General features: G+C 43.6%; 2 protein-coding genes across 6 annotated transcripts in view; one reads left to right on the forward strand and one right to left on the reverse strand.

Annotated features, from left to right (window-relative positions):
• URB1 (URB1 ribosome biogenesis homolog) overlaps positions 1–7121 on the reverse strand; it is a 52270-nt gene extending 45149 nt beyond the window's left edge. The window contains exons 1-6 of the mRNA XM_064644044.1: positions 6964–7121; positions 6622–6761; positions 5254–5405; positions 3579–3711; positions 1884–1980; positions 685–770 (exon numbers count right to left, since the gene is read on the reverse strand). Coding sequence (XP_064500114.1) covers positions 685–770; positions 1884–1980; positions 3579–3711; positions 5254–5405; positions 6622–6761; positions 6964–7096 — 741 coding nt within the window. The 5' untranslated portion in view covers positions 7097–7121. The remainder of the gene's footprint in view (positions 1–684; positions 771–1883; positions 1981–3578; positions 3712–5253; positions 5406–6621; positions 6762–6963) is intronic.
• Positions 7122–13097: 5976 nt separating this feature from the next.
• Positions 13098–23732, forward strand: part of EVA1C (eva-1 homolog C) — a 38933-nt gene continuing 28298 nt past the window's right edge. For 2 of the 5 annotated variants that reach the window (XM_064644081.1, XM_064644083.1), the window contains exon 1: positions 13566–13981. In XM_064644081.1, the coding sequence (XP_064500151.1) occupies positions 13581–13981 (401 nt within the window). In that variant the 5' untranslated portion in view covers positions 13566–13580. Of the gene's footprint in view, positions 13221–13564; positions 13982–23732 lie in introns of those variants that run through there. The other 3 variants (XM_064644085.1, XM_064644084.1, XM_064644082.1) reach the window with 3 other exon arrangements.

Raw genomic sequence — 23732 nt, forward strand, 5'->3', positions numbered from 1 at the left:
CTCTGATTACAAGACTTCCCTTTTCCTCTACTCCACAAAGAAACACCTTTGACCAAACTTATCTCCCGTAATCCCAGCAGTAAGCAAGTCCAAAGACCACCTAACCAGGACCACAGGATGTGGCTCCAACAGAGCCCTGCAAGACTGGCAGGGGAACAGTACCACACACCCTTCAACTGCAACCAGACAGCTCCTGGACAGTTCCTGTACTGACAGCACACAAAATGCTTTTTCTCCTGAAAAGACAAGTGTACATCGTTACCTAGCTTAGAGCTAAAGAACCCACTCAGATCTAGCTGACCTCCCGATTTTGGCAGGAAACACATTAACTGAAGGACCAGTCTTGCTGGCAGTTGCAACCCACAAAACCACGAGAATCTGTTGGGCATCACACACTGAAGATGAGGTGAAATCAGCATCCAAGCATAAGCTATTGCAATGACTTCCTTTAAAAGAAGGCATTGGAAAAGCAGAACAAGCTTCAGTCCCAAAACAGCAATATGGCCATGCTACCAATCTCCAACAAATATGATCAGTAACAGACACACTTACAAACTTGTAGCTGCAGAACAATGACATCTTAATAAAGAGCTGAACATTTTGTGAGAAATCACTGCAGAACTGTTTCCAGCAGCAAAGAAAACAGAAAACATGAGACAACACAATTTTGAGGGTATATTATACCTTAGTTCTCAGTGTGGAGAGTAGAAGATTTACAGTAGAAACTCTGTCTTCCTTTATTTCAGAGCGAAAAATACCTGGAATGAAATCTAAGAAGACATTTCAAATATTAGGTGAAAATGTGAAAGCTCTTTTCATAAAAAATGCTTCAGGGAATTCATATCCATTTCTCTTCAATGCCATATTATTTACCTTGCAGTTATATTTCAGGATGAACCAAAAGGCTGCAAGCAGAGTTCAGAAGGATGATGTGCCCATACCTATAGTGATGAGCAAAGGATGCTGCCAAACCTACTCTCACCCTAACTAGCTAATTTGCCAACTTGCTGATTAACACTTCTTGCTACAGCATCTGTCAACTTCAAATATATTTTTGGTCTCAAAGTGCTATGCAGTATTTAAATTTGTGTAAACTGCTATTTACTTGACTTGCAATTGTTTTCCTGAGTGATTCTCAAACATTTGGACGTTCCATCTCCAACCACATGCATCATCCTTTGGCTGCCCTATGCATCCCAAAGTTAGACACCTTCAGTTCCTAGAGAACTTGGGGCTCTGGCAGGGGAAGGAAAGCCAGCTGTGCTGACTGGGTCTAGGTATGCACTGCCATTCCCTGGCCTGAAAGAATGAACAACTGTCAGGGTAGCAGGAACAAGAGAAATAAATAATTATGACCAGTTCTCAATCTCTCAAGTAGGAGAAATGAACTTCTGCCAGTAACGACTTAATGACATTTTTATTAACAGTATTTTTAGACCCCTACTGAATTCTTTCATAACCTTACCTAGGGTCACAATTCACATGAGAAAGGAAACTGAAGTACACACAGTCTTTAACACTATTTAAAAAAATTTTAATGTAACATATCCACTGTTACTGTCTTATGAGCAAGGCTGCAGGCCATGGAGTTTTTTTCTGCTTATTGACTCCATGACCTCAAAACATTTACTCTTTTTCATCTGTGTCACCACAGACTTTCTATTTTTGCAAAGTTTTAGCAGACAGCATATTGTTCTCAAGCAGAAGAAGCACTCATTAGAATACCAAAGAAGTTTAAAGTTTTTCAGGTAATAAGATTAAAAATATATATTTTTCACGTTATTAGTGCTAAGTGGTTCACATTTTTTATTAGATCATATCTATTATCCTCTATAAAAGACTCTGCCTTAAAAACACAAAAACAATAAGCAATTACAAAGTACCTTTTAATTCCAGCACCTGTGTCAAGACTGCATTGTCACCAGCAATTAAAAAGGAGAGAGCAAACTGAATATAGGCCATGCGGACGTCAGTTCTCCCCTAGAAATACAAGATACTCTCAGCACAGAGATTGTACTTAACCACAAAACTAAATACTGCAACTGTTGATTATCCTGAGAAGCACTATAAACACATAAATTCAACAATTATAAACATAATAGCCATACACATACATTTATTTGCAATATATCCACAGTATATTTAGCTAGAAAGCTTCTTGCATTAGCAGATCGCTTTAACATAAGAAGGAAAAGTGTACTACTTCACAGACTTTTCAATTCTCAATATGTAAGACAGGCCATAAATTAACAGAAAAATCATATATGAACAGCAGTTTCATGCCAAACCTTACACACACTGCATCACTGAGCACCCTCACTTCTGCACCGCTCGGTCAGTTCTCAAAACACCCTTAAGTAAAGGGCTGATATGTTATAAAACTACAAATTCAGGCACAGTGGAAGCCTTTGTCTGTAAAAGCATACAAACACAGAGTACCTGAAGGGTTTGGGTTGGCAAGGAACTCAGAGATCCTCTCATTCCACCCCCTAACATGGCCAGGGAGACCTTCCACTAGACCACGTTGCTCCAAGCCCTGTCCAACTTGGCCTTGAACACTTCCAGGGATGGGGCAGCCACGGCTTCTCTGGGCAACCAGGGCTTCACAATTCTCACAGGAAAGGATTCCTCCCTAATATCTAATTTAAATCTACTCTCTTTCAATTAAAAATAGTTACCTGTCATCCTATCACTACATTCCATGATAGAGTCTCTCTCCCTGATTTATTATTTTTCTAAACTTAACGTGCAAAATTAAGTTGCATGTAAAATTGTCTGAAAGAAGGTACTGAGTAGGCAAAACATAATGTGACAGACACTCATGAAAGGGTTGAAAGAAGAAATGAGTGAATGATGAAAAGAGTGAAAGAAATAAGATTTTGCTGTAAGGTTTGGGCCTGATATTTTTATAGTGAAAACTCACCTCCAACAGCCAGTTGTGACATAATTTCACTGAAGGCCATGTACAAGTTAAGACCTTTAATCTGGTTTTGGACACTTTTTGCCTCGTACATTACTTGCATATCTAATAAGCTTGTGCTCAAAAGACCAAACCCAAGCATTTAAAAGTAAGGTGTGGAGGTACTCCTGCAGATAACTTCTGCAGTAAGGTCAAAACCCATGGAATCTCATAGTCCCAAAATTATAAAAGGTGGTTGCAGGAAAAAGAGATGTATTTGGTTTTTTTTCCTTTCTACTTGATTGCTTATATAAAAACACTCGGATTTGTCACCACAGATGGCACAAAAACTGAACACACATGTACACATTCACTCTAGAAGTCACCTTAATATCCAGAAAATAATACTGGATTTATTATACACTTATATTTGGAATGACACAAAAATGTTCTTCTTCTAAAACACTGTTTTGGGTCAATCCTGACTATTTTTAGCAAATGGAGAGGAAACAAAAAATAGTTTCCTCTGAAAAAGAAAAGTAACTTTTCCTACTCACTTGCATATTCTCCTTATGGATTTCCAGCAAGAGATTATTTAAAACTCTTGCCTATATTTTCAAAAGCAGTTCCTCTGTGCTAGTACTGGGCATATCCCATGGCACACAGTATCTTAATTTACCTTATTAGATCTTTTTTTCAGCAGTCCAGGCAGATATTTGTTATTGAAATCAAAATGGCTATACACATCCCTTGCTGAATCCGGGCCCTGGGCCACCATTGCTGACAGCAGCGTGAGGCACCCTCGGCTCAGCCTAAAAAAAATGCAGAGGAAAATCTGCAGGTTATTTCCAGGATGATGAAATCAACAGATTAAAACAGAAAAGAAGTTAAACCAACCAAAATCAATTTTTTTAGACAGTGATAATGGCAACCAGGAAGGAGGGGAGAGGAAAGAAGGAAGAAGGGAATGCCTATTTACATTCTTTCCAAAAATTAAACTATAATCTGAGGTGGATATTCCCTCTATAAAGTAGGTTAAAAGGAAGAAAGTACCAAAATTAAAAACTTGAAGATGTCCATGCTCATTGCAGGGGAGTTGGACTAGATGATGCTTAAAGGTCCTTCTATGAACTCCCAAACTCACAGGAGTTTGCAATTTATTTCAGTGGGAATGACCAGGCCACTGGGTACAAGCCTGCAGACCTCCATCACTTGAACAGCCACAACCCATAAAGGGGTTTGGAATCTGTCCATCATGTTTCTGTCATGGACAATCAGTAGAAAAGCCACACGACTAAAACAGAGATCCCACCTAGACATACCACCACAAAAGATTAAATCCATCTGCACATCAAAGAGGCAGCACAGAAAATGCAGAGCATATACCATTCAGAAATCTGCACCCTCCTCTGTGCAGGTTCTAGGATTGTTCCAGAAGCTGGAACCTTTAAATGCTGAATGAGAAGAGCAGATCTTGCATAGCTTCAAAATTTATTTACAGTACACCTATCCACCCATATTTCAGGTTCTATGTACAGCTAAAACGCTGCAATGAGATCAAATGAGCGGTGCAGGAAGCTGTGTCTGTGAATTGAAAATCAGAGAATGCTTTTCCAATTCTGGCCTGCCCAAAGACCAAAAGATAAGTCCTTGGCCTTGGACAAGCCATTTGCAGTCTCTACTTTTTTCTCTCCCTTCCCCTTCCTCCCAGGTTTGTATTAAAACATCTCTGACACTCAGAACTTCTTCTGCCCTGCCCACTGGGCATGAGAAATTGTTGTTTAGACTGGAAGAGATAACACAGGAATACTTCAAATGACCTAAGATGACTTCAGATTTAACAGATGGGAAAAGTTACAGAGCAAAAGCCAGTCTGAAAGAAAAAAATTCTATTATAAACATGGAAATCTGACTCCAAAAACATAGGAAAATAAACCACTCATTAGCAACTCTTTTTGCCATCACAAGACATACTGTTCAGCCTCTGTGAACCACAAGAAAGCCTGTTCCCCTCAGGATGTTTCACCCCACAAACCAAGTAGCATTAAAATAAAAGGACTCAGGATGGCCATGTCTACCTGCTTCAGCTTTCACTAGGACAGGCCCAATCAATGAAAACTTTAGCCTCAGGGAAGTATCCTATAGCATCAGACTGTTTGTTGTATCAGAGCTTCCACCTTGAAAAGACTTCCACAGGCAATTACTTTATGACATGGACAGGATCATTTAATAAAGATGGGTGATTAGCAGTAAGTCAAGTTGAATTTTGCAACATCTTGTACATATGCAAGATCCAGACATCCCCTCAGGGTCAACAAACAGAGATTCTCCACAACAGCACTGAGAAGACTTACCTGTGATTTTCGGAATACAAAGCAGCATAGACCAGTTTCATGTATGAATGAATCAACTTTTTGACAATGTTCATTCCCACAACAGAAAAATGGGAGAGGTCACTGGCTGTCCTCAGTAAAATGGCTTCTAGAGCTTGAAAGATTAACAGCATCTGCAGGATAAAGAAGTATGTTAATATCTGCCAATATCAGGTATGACTTGAAATTATTATCTGAGCAAACATTAATAACCACCATTAATAAAAAGAGTAATTCCACTGCATGAGGAAAGCTTCCACATACGAAGGTGACATTAACTTCTGAATTCTCTTCCAAATTTAGAATTCCTCTTTGAAAAGACTAGTTCTGAGAACACGAAGCTTCAAGGAACGAATGTTTTAAGAGACAACTGCCAGGAAGTGCACAACAGAGCGATGAAACATGCTGGAGAAAACCATCCGAGCTGCTCCAGTCTTGCAACTAACTCCTTCTAGAAGAATTCAGAGTCCACACAGCATTGTGACTGTGCTGACTACATACATTAGCCCTGATTAGTAAAAGGATCTTGAGGAAAGTGTGTCACTGAACATGACACAGGTTGTCATTACACAGACAAAAATAATAATTTAAGGCAAAGATTGGCAACTGATGGTTAAAAAGAACACCAACTCTATGTTGTAAAAAGATTTAAGTTAGCAATGCTGCCCCAGCATTCACAGTGAAGAGAGTTATTTGATTCTTTGTTTATTTGCCATATTCTGATGAGGAAAAATTGTGTCCAGCTGAGAGGAGAAAAATGAGGTCAACTTTACCAGTGGCTTCCTAGAAATACTGATGTACCAGGGAGATGTCTAGATGTCTAAAAACAATTACTTTCACTGGACTACTTTTGTTATGCTTTCTTAACTGCTTCTATTGATCCCCTTATTTCACAAAAGGTCTTTTGATAACGTTTAAAAAACCTTAACAGCTTGATTTGGACAAGACTATTTGGTTGTGCATATCATTAAACCCAGGAACATCTTGGAACTGAAAATGGTATTTCCCACTTGATAAGTGCTTCTGCCACTGTGACTTTCAGAAAAAAGCCAAACCAAAACCATAGTAAACTATAAGGGCTTTATTTACACCACAAAGCATTTACCCACAGAACCACAGAATATCCTGAGCTTGAAAAGACCCACAAGGATCATCCAGTCTAACCCCTGGCCCTGCACAGGACACCTCAACAATCCCACCCTGTCTCCTGAGAGCGTTGTCCAAACGCTCCTTGATCTCAGGGCAGGTTTGGGGCCGTGACCACTGCCCGGGGGACCTTCTCTTGGTTCCTCTCCAGGTCGGGACGCAGCTGCCAGCCACTAAACTGCAACACCCCCCCGCCCAGCTTACTTCGCTTTCAGGTCTCCTTTCTCCGTCCAGAAGCTTGAATATCTCAGCGCATTCCATGGAGATTTTCACGTATCCCTCCACGACATCGTACACCTCGGCCGACGGCAGCGTCTTGGCCACGGACACGAAGGTCTCCAGCCCTGCAGAGCCGGAGCGTCACCCGGGGAGCCACCGCCACGCGTGGGACCCGCTCTGGGCCGGCACATGTCCGGGGCACCCCCACCGTCACCACCGTCACCGCCACCACCGTCACTGCCATCCCCGCCAGCTCCCTCTGGCACCGCAGCAGCCCCGCGGAGCCGCTCCCGCCCGCCTTCCCCCGCCCGGGCAGACCCCGCTCACCGCTGGCGGCGGCCGCGGGGTCCCGCAGCAGCGCCTTGAAGCGGGCACCATTGAACTCATCGTCCCGCGGGTCACAGGCGCGCTTGGCCGCAGGCGGGCCGGCCACGGGCTGCCCGCTCCGCTTCCCCGCCATGCGGTCCCCGAGCCCGGCCAGCACCGCCCCGGAACCGCCGCCGGCCCGCAGGAAGGGGCGGGCGGAGCGCTGGCCGGGGCGGTGCGGGCCGGGGGCGGTGCGGGCCGCGCTGTCCCGCCCTCAGGCGGAGGGGACCGACGGCTGCTGCTGCCCGGCGCGGCTGAGCCGCTCTGAGCGGGGACTGTCAGAACAGTCAGTGCCCGAGGTGGCAAAAAGAGTTAAAAATAGTTATCGTGGAGTGGTCTGGGTTGGGAGGGACCTTAAAGCTCATCCAGTTCCACGCCCCTGCCGTGGGCAGGGACGCCTTCCACTAGACCAGGTTGTTCCGAGTAATCATGGCTGGGCTTCGCGAACGAAGATTTTGGGAAGGCTCTATCCACGTTTGTTACAAGCACGCTGGTGGCTTATGAGGCCAATACGAGATAGACATATCCGATTGCAAAAGGCACAGCAGAAAGACTCCTTAGGTGTCACGATTCTTTCTGCGTTGTCTTTTCTCCTCGAGAGTGATCCTGCGGGCGTTCTCAAAGGAAACGGCAGCGTTATAGATGGTGTGTCTCCAGGCCTCCCGATTGGAGGCCAGAGTAGACCAGCTATGTAGATCAATATTTTTTTTGTTCCGAGTAAAATACTGTAAAAAAACCACCGTGATCCAGAAGAGGGCAACATTCGCAGACGCTCTAAAGGTTTAGGAGTAACAAATGCTTTCATGTTGATGGAGGATGCTGCGATATTTTGAGAACAGGTGGTGGAGTATGAAGGTGAAGTTAGAGGGCACAAAAGGGTTAAATAAAAGGAGTACGTGAGACTGGAGGGAAAAAAAGGAAATGCGAAAATATGAATTGCTAGATATTAGGTAAAAGGGCTTTTTAAAAGTAACTTAGTAGAACATGGCTAGAAAACTGCGAGGTACATCATGCTGTGCCAGTAATTCCTATTGCCAGAAATACTTAAATTCAATACATTCAAACTATTTTTCTGCTTGTTAAGATGGCAGTGCCATCTTTGGAATTCACCGTAGTATAGCACATTCTGCGTAAAGGCACAGAATGTTCACTTCTTCCATATAACATTATTAGTGGGTTGTTCTTCATGATGGGAGTCCTTCGTTTTAACCTTACAGTTTTCTTGAAACTTAATTGAAGGTAAGCAGATACACAAGCACATTTGCAATTCCAAAAATTGGGAGGCATATAATCTGGAAAGTATATAACATTTTCAGGAGGGAGTTTCTTTGGCTTTGAGGGGATGAAAAGGAACACTGGAGCTCATAGAACTGAAAAAAACCCCTTGATTTAGCATAGCTTTCCAAAGGCTTGAAGTAGCTATATTGAGATTTTCAAGGTAAAAGTCCTAGCTGTCAGACTCACAAACCTGATAGCTACCATCACACCATCTTTCATAGGAGATCTACTATAAAAAAATACTGCAAAAAGCTAGTGAAAATTATTTTAGTTTCAACTTGAAGCTCAATTATTCTCTCCCCTCACTGCCTCAGTAGCTGTTAGAGGCTTTAATTAGGATGGGGAGGGTTGGTTTCTCTGTTGGTTTTACTTCAAGATAGGTTACTTACATGTTCTGCTGTTGTGCATTTGGAAACCTATATCCTTTTCTTTCTCTTTTTCTATTATATCTATGACAATTTTCCTCCTCCAAGTCTGTTTTTCAGCAAGCTGCATTCGTGGAGACCAAGTCTGAGACATCAGACTCAGACAAAGTTCATCTGCTCTATTGTGCCTACATGTTCAACAGATGTAAGCAGTGGATGAGTCAAGTAGTAACTCCTGAGCTGCCCAGCTTTCAGTAAATTGAAGTATACTTCTGTGATTCTTGCCAGATGAACATATAATCATATTCATTTCTGAAATACTACCAGTTTTCCATGCCTTTGCATACCTAACTTGAGAGACCTTGAGTCCTGACTTTTTCAAGGCTCCTGGAAAAGCCACCACTTTTTCGGTGCTTTGACATTGATTCTGTGGCTTTAAAAAGCTGCTGTCTTAAATGTCAAGCACACAATCATTAGTCATTTTGGAAAATCTTAGCTTTAATACATATTCAAGGGGAAACAGTGACAACAACCAGTCAAAGGCAGGCTCATAAATCCATAATAAGGCACTTAAACAAACAGACTGATTTCCAAGACTGTGGTCCACCCAGCAACTCTGTCCCAATGTCCTTCCTAAGCCGAGAAGCAAGACACAAAGCCTTTTTGGGTAAGAGTCATATCAGAAAGTGATGAGAGATTCCTTTAAGAGGGCACGAGCAACAAAGCCAGGACTTTTTTCTTGGTATAATTCTTCTTCCGCCACCTTAGGTCTTGTTTTCTCTTGTTTCCAGAGGTAAGCTCTGTGAGATGGGACATGCCTCTTACTTCGTGTCTATACAAGTGCCAGGTGCACTGCTAGAAAAATAATCTGTGTACAGGAGAAGTGCCAGCACAACTGGCAGCGTTCAGGAGGATGAGGAGCAGGGACCTTTGTGCTGTGTGTGGTGAGGAAACTGGAGTGAGATTTCATTCAGAATGAAACATGAGGAGATTGGTTTTAAAAGCTTCATGGGTTACATCTTACTTCTTTTTTGTGAAGTGGTTGGGGTCTCTATGACGTCAGTGTTAGTTTGGCCAAGAAGCAGCTCATGGCCACAAAACTCAGTACTTGTTAGCTAACTTTGCTCTCTCTGAAGCAAGTCAAAAAATGGCAGAAAACAGCAAATATTTCCCCTCCTTCTAAACTTGCTGGTTGAAGTACTATACTCTGTATTCACTCAAACTTCTACTTGGATGCATGAGAATGTTTCCTCACTGGGGCTTACAGAATTGGTCCTCTCAAGTTCAAATTACTGCACACTTGAACATCTTGTTAGAACTTAAAATCTGTAGCACCCTGTGAGAACTTACAGCATCCAAAACCCATTTAGAATTAGAAAAAATACGAGAGGCCCCTCTACCACTATTTTCATTCTTGTATCCATAGAAATAGAGGTTGAATTGTGAAAAATGTGCTATGTTATTTTAAATAATTGCTATTTAGTGATTATTGCATGTGCTTTGTTTTAACTGGTCTGACACTGATTTCCATAGAAACAGAGCACTTTCAACTGTCCTGTAGATTCCGTCTGCGTCAGAATGCTGGAATATAAAATGTTTAAAAATGTGGGAAAATCCTGGGATTCTGTACTTAGATTTTATTTTTTTGTTTACCCACAAAAGCCAAAGAGAAGATTAGTGAGCTTCTTGCAAACTTTATTCTGGGAGAAGAGAATGAAAGTTACTTATGTCATCTCCCCAAAAAAATACTGGGGAGAAAAGGAGAAGAAAAAGCAGTAGGAGGTATAATGGGGAGAAGTATATATATGTATATGTGTGTGTGTGTAAAAGTATTTCTTTGATTATATAATTCTGACAACTTTTGTTACTGTGCTATAGATCTTGTGATTTTTTTTCACTAATAGAAAATTTTAGTCCAACTAACTGTAACTTTTATTATTTCACATTGTTTACTTCCTAACTGACAGCACTCATTTTATTGGAATTTCCATACACTAAGCCATGATATGAGTTTCAAATTGGAAGTTTGGCTGAAGTTCAGGGAAAAATGAATAGTATGGGGCGGGGGGAATTAAGTGCTCAGATTTTGGCTTTGCTCTTGCAAAGCTTTCATGCAACAAACACAATTCCTGCATTTTTGACACTGTGAAATGGTTTCTTTTCGGCCCAAGTTCAAAAGAGAGAAACTGTGAAGCAGACGTTATCTAGCCTGGATTCTAACTTAAGGACTTTCATATGATTTTTTTCTTCGGGGGAAAAAAAAAAACGGAATCTAACTCCTGTTGCTAATGAAGAAATGCCAAGGCTGAGAGATTCTACATGCTGAACATGTCTGGATTAGTTATATTGTCTTCCAACTACTGAGCACTGCCTGCTTGTAAAGGTGCTTTCAAGGCTATGGCAGAGAGGCACATTCTGCACATCAGGATAAATACTTTCTCCCTTCCTGCGTTGTGTTTTACATGGCCATCTCTAAGTTTACTATTTAAGCACTACCCATAGCAGGGAATAGCAGGAATTACCAAAAATATTACAGACTTTAGGTTAATGTCGAATAGCAAAGTAGCCCCCATTCAGAGGGAGATATATATGTATAGATATAGATACATATACACATATATATATATATATATATAAATGTCAATGCCATTTTACTGAAAGCTTCAATTCCTATCAGCCACAGTGTCCATCAGTTGCTGTCCTCCACAGGAAGGCTTCCCTGAAAGGCAGATATCTACACACAGGAGCACTCAGCTGCCTCTTGTGTTGTTATTCAACCCTCACTGCTTCACCTCCCTGGAGGTTACCTACATTTTGAACCTCTCCCAGTTCAATCATTCCACTTGGAAACTGCCTTTGCCTTTGGGTTATACCTACACAGTGCCAAAAGCATACCAGGCTCATTCCTGCACCATGGGATGGTCCTTTCCTTATAGCACCACCGGGCTAGAAGAAGCAATTCAGTGGGAAGAGAAGATTCACAAGTTTGCATTAGGCAACAGTCCTGATGGATCTAAAGCCTTTCAAGCAGGAGTACAGGATATTTCCCAGTGATTTTTGACATTTTATATATTCTTCTGCATTGATTGTGTACTTTTCACAGATCCATTGTGTACTCAGAGTCACTCACAGTGGACTGAGTTGCCATCGTTGACATCTGCATTCCAGAGAACCTGAAATTATGGTAGACATGAAGTTATGGCAAGTAGGAAGTTGGGGTAGACAGATAAGTTCACCCTAATCATCTAAACACCTTTCTAGAATCTCCAGGTATGGCCCCCCAATGCTTTCTTTGGTGGGGTAAAAATCTGTGCTAGTTATTCCCCTGGCGTTCATTTCTGCCTTCGATGGGACTGACCTGAGACAGCAAGCACAGGAAGCGTCAGGTTGGATGACCAGGTATGAAAAGACCAAGGGGCAACATGAGAGGAGTAGCTGGAGGCTCCTGCAAGTCTCCTTCCAATACCACAGTTGGAAGGCAGAGGGTAACGGGTTCAGTTCAGAGGCAAACACTGTCCTTATCTGAAGCAGCCAGGAGGAAAAGCCTCACCTGGCAGAGCTACTGTTCCCTCTTCCCATCTGTGTTTGCAGTTGCAGATGCTTCAGAGCCGTTTTATGCCGTTATTTTCGCACCTTTGATCCCATTTATCTGAGTTCAGTAAAGCTTGATGGAATGTCCCTGACCTCAGACAGGTTCATGTGAAACCTGGTTTGCTTTTATCTGCCCAAGGAAGCATAACTGTGTTACCCAGTTGTTTTTCTGTGTGTGAAGAGGTAGAGGGTGAGGAACAAAAGTGGATTCAGATTCAAACACGAAGATCAAGTTGGTCAAAGTTCAGTGTAACCTCCAGAAAGAGGTGCCAGTTTGGAAATTCAAATCTGGATGTGATCCAACTTCAGTTGGAACAGGAGGAGAGGAACGGATTTAACAGAATTAGTTTGGTTCCATCATCTCTCACCCACTCACTCATTTTTTTTGGTTTTTTTTCAGGAGAAAGGTGTGTGAACATGCATGGCAGGATGTAAACAGCTGGGTGTTCTTGTCTACTAGTTTTATACCCCACCACAGCCCCAGGGCAGAGGATGCTTTCATGACCCATTTCCAGTGCTGGTTCTAGGCTCCCCTTTCCGAGGGCAGCTCTTACAGGAACTGGGAAATGAGTGTCCTGATTTATTCCCTTTAGTCTCTCATACCTTTAAAAGGAGCTCCAAATTATATTTGAAGGTGGCTTAGCAGGTTGTCATGACAATTTGTTTGAACTTCCCACTGGTTTACTTTTCACTCTCACAAAAGATTTCAGGGAACAACTTGAACTCTCTCAAAGTAATTTCAAGATGTTTTCTCACTTTCCAGTGAAAACTTTAAGCCAAGCCTACACATTTAGAAGTCAGCTACGCTGAACAACTCAAGTCGTAAAGCTACTGGCTAAGGTGGTGTCAGGCAACAACGTGAGGAAACTGAGAAAGGGGAAGTTCTTTTGCAACATGGAAGAGGCAGTGGCTGTTTGCTCACTGAAATCCCTCGTCCAGAGATCCTGCAAGGCATAGTTATCAGCTGGGTTCCCCCGGAGACAGGTGAGCCAAGGTGTAAGGGCGGGAGCTGGGCTGGAGCATCAAACCTGGCAGGGTCTGGCATGAGGGGAGACGAGGTCTGAAGCAGGGAAGGTGCGCTGCGGGACACAGGGAGTGACGGGGAGCACCTTGCACCTGTCTTGGGAAAAATACAAGCAGGGAAGTATGCTGTGTCGGGCTGTGTGTGTAATCTGTGACAGTCGTCCAGCCACTACCGACCACGAATGAGGGGGGTTGAGAAGGCGAAATAGAGCCGCTGGGCCAGGAGGGAGGCGCCGGGACCGCGAACTGCCCGGAGAGGGGTGGGGAGAGCCGGGAGAGGGCGGGCGAGGTGCCCCGGGTCTGAGTCAGCCCGGCCGCACGATGCGCGCCCAGGGCAGTGCCAGGCGCGGCACCGCCGGGATCCCGCGTCCCTTCCCCGCCGCCCCCGCGTCCCGGCCGGACCCGCTCCCGCGGGCAGGGCCGCTCCGCCCTCACCATCCTCCTCCTCCTCCTCCTTCTCCTCCTCCTCCCGCGGGTCGGGGCAGCCCCGAGGGCGCCCGGCGGGCCGGGGGGGCCGCGCCGCCAGCCAGGACCGGCCCCCGCCATGTGAGTCTGCGGGGCTGCCCCCCCGCCCCGCGCCGCCCGCTCCCGCACCATGAGGTACGGGGGTGCGGGGCAGCTGCCACGCCGCGCTCAGGTAGAGCCCGGGCGGCTCCTCCGCCTCCTCTCCTGCCTGGTCCTCGTCTGCGGCGCGGAGGTCGCGGCGCTCGCCGACTTCTCAGGTACGGGGCGGGCACCGACCGGCGGCTGCGGGGGCTGCGGGGCGCCGAGGGGCTGGGCGGGGGTCGGGCACCCCCGGGCAGGGGGCTGGCAGGGGCTGCCAGCCCCCCGCATGCACCGAGGCATCCCGCCGTACCCCACCATCCCGGACAGGGGCCGCTGGATCCCGCGCTCCCCGCCCGGAGCGGCGCCAGGAGCTGCGTATTCCCGGCGGGCTCCGTGCTCCGTATTTCTTCTCTCGGGCCGTGTCCCGGGCCTGCACCCCGGGGAGAGCGTGGGTCGGATGTGCTGTGAAGGAGGGCAGGGTGCAGGAGAGGGTTAAGGGCTTCCAGGGGGTCCAGGTGGGAAGGGACGCGGGGAGCTAAGCTGTCGCTGCGCCGTGGGAACGCTGCGCGTGGATCGGCCAGGGCCTGACGAAAAGTGCGTGGAAGTCCCTGGAAAGGTTCCCACTTTCTCCTGGAGACTTGAAGTCGGGCCCTGAGGGAGCCGTCCTGAACTCCGATAGCGAACAAGTGCTGCACTTCTCTCTGCTGGGGGAGAAGCCTCGTAGCGCCACGATGAGAGGAGTCCCTTGCCAGGGAGTAGAGGCACCAGTTGTCACCCAGAAATCCCAGCCGTGACCCCTGCGAGGCTGCTGCATCAGTGCAAATTGAAATGACTGCAGAAACTGGGAAAATTTATTCCCACTGGGACAAAGAAGCTATCTCTGTTTTTTGTTTGACAAAACCGCACTCTTGTACCTTTCCTAGTGCTCCAGGCCATCCCACTGCTGTTAGGAAGTTATTTAGAAGAGCTGTTTCTCTCCTTTCTATATGTGAGCACAGCATATTCCTGGAAGTTGGAAACTTAAGGAACTGCCTCTCAGGCAGAAAGCAAGTCTTATCCTTAGTGAACAGAGCAGAACTTCCCAAAAGCCAGTTGAGTGCACCAGAAAAAAGTTAGCATATATTTAACAGCCAAAATTTGTTGTTGTGCATATTAATATAGTTCGTGTTATTACAGTTCAAAATGCTGGTGAGGGTTCTGTAAAAACTATTTTCTCAACAATAGGAAAATACAGTTTGTCATTTTATTATTTTGTCCAGCACCATAAGCCTGAACATTTCTAAGCAAGCAGCCACTGAATATAAAGACCAGAGTTACATCCTTGATAAGTTACATTTCTTGTATTAGACTCCTTTCACATGTAAAAGGCTTTTAAATTCTTGCTGTCTCATTCTTTGGTGTTTTTCTTTGCTGATTTGTAGATGTTAGTTTTGGAAGCACATGGTGGTTCTCCACAAGAACATAAAATAAATGTTCAAATTCTCCCTTTCAAATAGCTGCTGAGTTAAAAAATATCCCTTTATCTAGGACAGTTCCCCTCACAAAAGTCCATTCACTTTTCAAATGAAGTTATTTAGATAAGGTTATCCAAGATACATTTCAGAAGTACAGCTGTATTCAGTATTCATTGTGCACTGAACTTTCCAAATAGGTAGAATGACCAGAGAAAAAAACTCTGGCTCACCCCAGAGAGATGTCATGCAGACATTTCAGCAAATAAGATATAATAAAGAAAATCAGATTCCAGAATTCTTTCCAGACTGGTAAGTTCCCAGGCCTGAACACATTCTGCTCATATTTTACTTTTAACATGGAGATCTAACCCAGAATGACAGAAAAGATCAAAATGTTACTGGAACTTTTTTTAAAAAAGGTATCCAGAGCATATGGAGAAGTTTTTAGCTGCTTCAAAAGGAGGTGCTGTGGACCAGGAGCTGCCAGAGGTGAGATGACACCCTGCAGTGCCATCCCCAAGCTGTTTAATGCCTTTTAAAGAATTACAAGCTGTGTAACAGCAGCTTCAAGATGAGCTTCTAGAGTTGATTTTGTTTATTTGCTCCCTCCTGTGGCAGGAACAGCGACATGATTTTCCTAAACTCTGTTGAATGTACATGGACACAAATCTGCCCTGTTTAAAGAACAGAGCCTTGCACCTGGGCTGTGTCCTGAGGGATGAAGAGTGGGAAGCTTCCCTTACTGTAACCAACCACCTGCACTTTCCCTGTCCTAGAAAGCGCCAGGTGTAACCCTGCCCTTCCAAGGCCAAAGGTTCCAGGAGGCAGGTTACAAGTTTCCACCAGCAGCCCATGTCAGAACAGAAGGAGCAGTGACCTGCTCCTTCAGTGTGTTCTGTGGGATTGGATCTGATCTTGGGAATTTAGTAGTGCACAGAGAATTGGAAGGCCAGTTGCTTCACCTTTTCCTCCTTTTCACAGACTTTAGGCTTTCATACTCAAATTACCAGCTACACACTTCTTTTGGGTCATTGCATTTTCTGCTTTGTGTGTTTTCAGCATCAGGTCTCTCCCCCAGCAGCCCAAACTGCGTTCCTCTCTCCCCCTCTCTCCACCCCAGCTTTCCAGAATCCCTTCCCAGAGTGCTGCCTGGTTCCAACACCTGTATGTGTCATCTCTGTTGTTCTCTTTATGCAAGAGTTAAATTGTGCCAGCAGTTCTAACCTGCCCAGAGCCTGTTTGTTCATCACCAGAGCCAGCTGCTTGCTTGGAACAACCCAAAGATGCTCCCTCTTGGGATCTGTTCAATGTTCTGGAAAGGGGAGCAGGGAACAGTGTATGTCAATACTGAAGGGTTGTTATTATTACGGGGTTTTTTATGTTTGACTTGTATTTGTGGTCTGTATCTCTTCCAGGATGTAGAGCAATGTGTTCTCGTTCTCATCTGTCCAGCTTTTAACTATGAAAAAAAATTTCTTGGTGGATTTTTTTTTTAAAGAGACATTTCTTCATGGTGCAATAATATTTTGTGATCAGTATGTGAATTAGTATTTTCTAGGGAAGATAAGTGTTCTAAAACAAGACACCAGCAGCAGTTCAAAATCCAACCCTGTGAGAATGACTCAGTAGTTTCTCCTTCTAATGGCAGGAAATATTGAAAGTACTATTGATGCATGCCATACTTAAAGATCTGCATAATCTATGATTCTCTAGCAGTTTGGTGGCAGTAATTAACGAATTTAAAAGTCGGACTTGATGATCTTGCAGGTTTTTTCCAACCCTAATGATTCTATGATTCTATATTTATTAATTCAGTTGGTTACTGAAAGTGGAGATGTGCTCTGAGGTCTGCAGTCCTCTATGTGATTAATTTTTAAACATGGAGTCCAAGCATTTGTGCCCAAATTTGAAACTGAAGGCTGAAGGTTTGGAAGAAGAGATATGTAATTTGCAGTTCTTTCCTTAGATCTTCATTCATATTGGCGTGATCCTACACCTAGAGAATTCTCTTCCCCTGATGCGTGCTCTTCAAAACACATCTTTTCACCAAAATATTTATTTATTTTCCTACTTGACCAAGCTCTGTCTTCCCATTGCTTTTCTCAGTGATCACTTGCAGCTTTCACATTTCAGATCAGGTCCCAGTCCAGGAGGCTGAAGACTGCTGTGAATTTTGCTAGTTCTCCAGTCTCTGGGAACTAAAATTCTGAATACTCTGGGCTCCTGGGAGACTGTCACAAGAGTCATTTTTCAAGAAATCAAGGCATCATGACAGCCATTTCCTCACAACTCTTTTATGTTCAAGGACTGGTTCCCAAAATAGGCAAAAATAAGGAGCTGGCAAAACTAGGAAACTTATATACTGTACTTCTACTTCACTTACATCTGTGTCCTGGTGCTCTAGAAAGTCCAGCTGCTGAGGGAGAGGTGGCTTAACTGGGGTCGGTGGCATTTTGAGTGTCTTCCCAACAGCAGGAATCAGTGCTCTCTCTCTCTCTCATCCCCTGCCCTCCCCACTGGCAGAGGGAAGAGGCCTTGGCTCTCTGTCCTATCACTGCTCCTTCTCCCACCTTTTCCCCATCTGCTGCCAAAGTGAACTGACCTCTTATCCATCTGGGAACACACTCCTTCTCCCTGGCAACACTGAGGAACCCCCATTCCCCTTTTTTGATGCCACTACCTTGTCTTTCTTTTCTCCATGCTCCTTTAAGGTCAGGCTCAGGCTTGACCTGGCCTCCTTCACTCACTCACCACTCAATCTCCTTTTCCCTACCTGAGTCCCAGCCAGGTTTTCTGGGCAGCTTTCAAGAAATGTGGCTGTAACTGAAGATCAAAAATGAAGTAACTGTGTGATTGCATAACTGGGCTGAAGAGTGACTTTCTGGATGTGAACAGAAAAAGCGCCACTGCTTAGGCAGAACTTTTTAATCTCTGTCCGCTGGTGTCAACTTTTCTGTCTTTTCTTCCAGAACAGTTCACACAGAATTGGGCATCAGTTTAACTCCATAAACTTGATCTTCTGACCCAACCGTAGAAAACAAATGGATCTAATGAAAAAGCAAACCAGTTCACCCAAGAAACAAAATCTGATCCTGTGACCTTTCTGCATTAAAAGTTTCCATTAAGTTTTGTGGCTTTCACCCATACCAGAATTGCCCCCAGGCAAAAGGAAAGCAAACAAATGCCTCTAACAAATGCTTTGTTTGTAGTAAGGTGGCAGGATCAATCAGGACCAACCACAGTGATGCAGAGGTTTTCTTGGTGGTTTTGTGTTGGTCAGATAAAATCCTATATAAATTTTCTTGAGTCTGTTCTGTTGACTCATCGTGGCAATTGGAGCATGTCCTTCAACCGGGATATTTAAAGAAGTGCTAAAAGGAGTGATGCAATGATGCATCTTCTTAATACTGCCTTGTAAAAGTCAGGCAAAAGTGTTGGTTGCTTTTTTAAAGGAAACCATTTCAATTTAGAAACATGTTTCAGTTCAGTAATATGGCAGTTAAACCTCAAAGTCTGGTTTAAAGCTTTTCCTAGTGGAGTGGGTTTGGGTCTGGGATTTGTTCTGTGAAACAAAGGTGTATGTCAGAAGTGAGATTTTAGTTGAGGTCATGGTGCTAAGATCCAAGGTTTTGCTTCTGTCCCTGCAGTTCTCACTGCTTTCCTGAGGAAGTATAACTTATGAAATCACATTTTAGATGTGCTAATATTTTTTTGTTAAATCCACTGATGAGATTTAATTATCCTTGTTAGAGAAGTAAAAGCTTTGGTCCTATTAAGTTCCTACACATTTTGTGAGTCTAAGTAGCTGGGCCTTACTTCCATCCCTAAGGAAGGATATTGCTTCACAAGCTCTCCTAAAATGATTTTTAGTGTGATGCTCCTGCAGATGTCGGGAAATTTAGATGTGACACAAACCTATGGGAAACTTGAGTTCCTGAGCTTCACTGCTCAGGGACCAACATGTTTGGGTCTGTCATTCAGATTCTCACACCTTTGGGGCAGTTCTCCCTGTGCAGATTGCTGGCACCTGACACATCATATGCCATTTTATTTCAAAATGAATAGCAGGGACTAGTTCCCCCCTGCCTTCCTACTCCATCTGCTGCCGATACCCTTCCCAGCGAGACAGAGCTTCCAAACAGTCTCAGCTTTATTAGAGAAAGGGGTTACAGACTTGTTCCAAATAAATACTCAGCTTTTGTTGGAAGTGTCCCCAGACAGAGAAGGCACTGTCTGACCAGTCACCACTTATCAGAATTCTGTCATCTGCCAGCCATAATCTACAATTAAAATTGAAATATTTTGATATATTACCAAACACAGAGAAAATAGTGTCTTAAGGGAGCTGAAGAGCAGGGGGAGGCGTGGTTGCGCCTTATGTGTTCGGCATTGGTGAGTCATTTCATCTGAATTACTAGGCATTTTAGGAGTTTTGCTTCAAAGGCCTATTGTGTGGCTTCTGGCAACAAATTAAATACCAGTGAGATTTGACTCTTAATTTAGAATTAATTTTTAAAAATCACTCATGATATAATGTCTAGTTGAAAGCCTATGGCCACTGGAAGGATTCCCACAGGTTTCACTGGGCTTTTGATGAGGGTCTCAACCCACAAATATTTCTTTCTTTTTCTTCATAGTGTTTAATCTGGGAAGACAAGCATTATTTTTTCAGAATAATTTTGCAATTTTTGACTCTTCTTCAGGCTAAAAGTGAGTTGGGGTCAAAGAAATGTTGTTATAAAGAAAATCATCAGGTGATGGGAGTGCACTGGGTTGCATTTTTGCTTTTCTAGCTTGGACTCGCTGTACTGTAAAGCTATCATAGCACTGCAGATCCGTGAGCTGCCAGATTTCTGATTTTTTGAGTGTCAAATATAAATGAGAATACAAGAAATGCAGAGTTTGAGTCTGAGTTCTGTTTGTGAAACAAAACCTGCATTTTGTTTTCTGAGCTGGCAATGAACAGCTCCCCCCGACCTTCTTGGGGAACTTGAACATGGAGGTTCACGTTCATAAATCCACGTTTTCAGAGAAATATTTTCTGCTAGTCCCTGAGGTTCTCCTACTTGCAGTCTTTGGGAATATTACAACTTCTCTGTCTCTTGGGCATAATGATTCTCTCCTTCTGTCTCCAGAAGCAGTTCCCCACTGAGCCTTTCTCTTGCTACTTCTTGTTAATGGCACTAGAAGAGGTTACTGTCTCCAGCCAAAAGAAGGAGTTTTGGCAAGGGCAGGAAAGAGCCTCACAGCCTCCCTTAATAGCATTGTCCCTCTTGGTCAGCATCTTTAGTTAGAAGGGAGAAAATCTTCCTTTTCTACCGTAGTTCCATATTAGGTCCCGGGACAAGCGTTTGCCCCTCTGGATTCATGGAATAACTGACCATAGTGTGGAGTTTTACTACAGACCCAAATCTTTGGAAATCCAGAGAGACAAAAAGGAAAAGGAAATAAAAAGTAAGTGAGAAAAGAGAAGTGCAGAGGGATCTCTCCAATTTCCTTAGAAAGCCATTGGGATACAACAACAGTAAGCATAGCTCCTAGGAGACAGCTCAAGGGAACATGAAAGTGTACATCTGAAGGAAAGAGAAGGCTTGTGGAAGGGTCTGAGAGGCTGAGAATGGGCATGTGGACTGCGAGTGCAGGATTCATGGGTTTTCCCACTCCACAGAAGTTTAATTCACATAACTGCATGTCTGAGCTGAGTGGCACAGAGAGGAAGAGGTTGTGTGGTTCCTGGAGAAACAATGATCAAAAAGTTACAGAAGGTCTATTCTTTCTGTAGGACGTTTTCGTTTCGTTTTTCCAGACAGAGCTCATGGCTTGGTTCCTTGTCTGTGCTGCTGCTCACTGACTAAACCTTGTTCAAACTAGACCTTGAACATATTCTTATGCTGACTTATCTTCTGGTTACCTGATCCTTTCTCTGGCCTAAGTGGAACCAAGCTCTTGCTTAATTTGACCCTCATATTTAATCGACAATGAGAGTTAGGTTCGGTAAGATGGTTACGATCCATGTTATGATCCATGAGCTATAACTATGAGGGGGGAAAAAAAAAAGAAATCTTAGGAAAGCTTTCATGTTGATAAAGCATGGAAAGCATAGAAATCCTGACTGATACCTTCATCACTGATGCCTGCTTTGATTGTCAGACTATCCCAAAAGCATTTTCACTACTAACTTAAGTATTTTCTTAATCCTTCATCTGTCACTAAGGCCAGCGGAAACAAGTTGCTCCATTGGCAGGAGGCCTGTGGCTCTCCAGCTGCCAGTTGACTTTCAGCATTAATCATTTAGACTGAGTTGAAAGTGGCAGTTCTTACTCTGACGTGGCAGCTCAGGCTTCAATTTTCATGAAACTTGTAGGAACGTTATTTCTCTGAGCCCTGCGTGCTTCAGGCTTGAAACTGGCCATTGAGCTTAAAAGTTGCTGAGCTGAATAAGGGAATGGCAGATGGACAGAAGGCATGATCTCATAAGCTTCATGTCTTTTAGAATTGGGCAACTGAAAACTCAAGGACTGATTCTAAGAAAAGCAACAGCTTTGGATGCTCTGAAACCAAAGTAGTCATTTGGAAATGGAAGGGGCTTTCATGGTCAGTAGCTTATCAGTGAAACTAGATTATCACTAATTTTTTCAAGTAAACATCTATCCTCACATCAAAAAAGGTTTAGATAATAGAAAAAATACAGTGATTATACAAAAAATATTTTCCTTGGATGGCAAATGAGCTTTTTGTGCCATCTCCTGCAGTACAACTGAAAGGATGAAGTTAGTAGGATGGTGGTCTCCAGCAAAGGGTACGAGGGTTGAGAAGAAGAGTGGAAAAAGGCACGCTGAAAAAAACAAGCCATGGAGGGAAATTAAATCAAATGAGTGACTATGCAGGAAAAGCATTTATTAAGCAGGTATGTGGATCTGCTGAGTAAAGCTGTTGTGCTACTTGGAGTAGAATAAGCAGCGCTTCTGCCCAAGTGTATTTCTTACTGATAAAAGACTGTGAGATCAGGTGTGGCTAGAATGACTCAAACAGGATGTTTACAACGTACTTAGACACAAAAGAATAAAATGACAAGGCAAGAAACAGCATCGTGAATTTTATAAACAGTGTCTTTTGTGGGTAACATTTTGCCCTCCATCACAATTACAAAAAAAGAGCTGCCACAGAAAGAACTGTGACTAATTTGGCTAATTCTGGAAGAAAGGATTAAGCTTGGATTCTGCACTGGTGTTTGGAGCCGCAGTACAAAGTTACAATGAGTGAGTAGTCTGGGTTAGGCAAACAGTTGCGTGGGATGATACCTTCTGGCCTTCAAATCAATGGGATCTTTTTGTTGCCCGTTGCTTCAGGCTTAACTTCTGAGCCAGTCTGTAACGTTTTGTACATGATTTTGTATGCAGAGCACCCCATACGTCACTTATGAATGTGTGTCTTGGATAAATGGGAAAGTTCCTACTGGAGCTTTCACACAGATATTATTGGGACATTGCAGTATTGCCAAGTTTTTCTAATTTAGACAATTCTCACAGTAGTGGATTTTTTTGTATAAAGTTTCATATTGTTTTAAAGAGTGAAATTTATTATTTTTGAAAAATAGAAAGAGGAGCTCTATTGTCCTCCTCGCTGCAGATAACACATGAGAAAGTGACTGCTGCAGCTGAACACCACCTCCCTCTCCATCACCCAACAACCCAGAAAACAATGAGGAAGATAAACAACATTAAGTCATCTAAGTTTTTTTTATATGGTCTGCTTAAGATACTGTTTGCTCAGGGAAGAAACCCCGTAACTCATAAGTGTTCTGATTTCTGAAAATGTGTTTCTGTGCAGAATTCAGTAAGCAATATAGGGATGCTCATGGTCTTAAGGAGATGAAGCTCCTACCAGAGTGACTACAAGGCATTGCTGCCCAGGGAAGGAGGGAAAGTAGCCTGGGAATGGCTCCCTCCATGCTCTGGGATGAGGTGAGAGGCAGCAGCTGCTGAGAAAATTTCATTCCCTCACTGAGGGCAGGGCAGGCAGTGCCCTGTTTTATGCAGAGGGCTAGCATGAGGAGAGCAAAGAACCTGGAGTTTTTCAGGGAAGAGCAAGAGGAAATCACAATTTTTAGAGTGGGAATTCTTCCTCAGCATGGGCTGTGAGCTGCGAAGGGCTCCTCCACCCGTGTCTGCGTGGTCTGTGTGTGTAGTAATAAAAAATGCAGGTTTACGTGGTCTGCCATGCGAGACGAGCGGTTTAGATACTCATACGTCACCACTCCTCTTATCAGAGAACATTAGGTTTCAGCAATTTCCATTACTATTTTTATCCTTTATTGTGTGCAAACACATGAGGATTTTAATAACAGCAGAGTCATGTCTACTTGGAAGGCCAGAGAGCTTGATGTCTTATTTTCACCAGTCCATCTAATGCTGATTTTACAAGTGGACCATAGTGCTCCAATGGAATCAGAGCAAGTTTTTTATAAAGACAT

Source organism: Pseudopipra pipra, chromosome 2, assembly GCF_036250125.1.
Source record: "Pseudopipra pipra isolate bDixPip1 chromosome 2, bDixPip1.hap1, whole genome shotgun sequence".
NCBI lineage: Eukaryota > Metazoa > Chordata > Aves > Passeriformes > Pipridae > Pseudopipra > Pseudopipra pipra.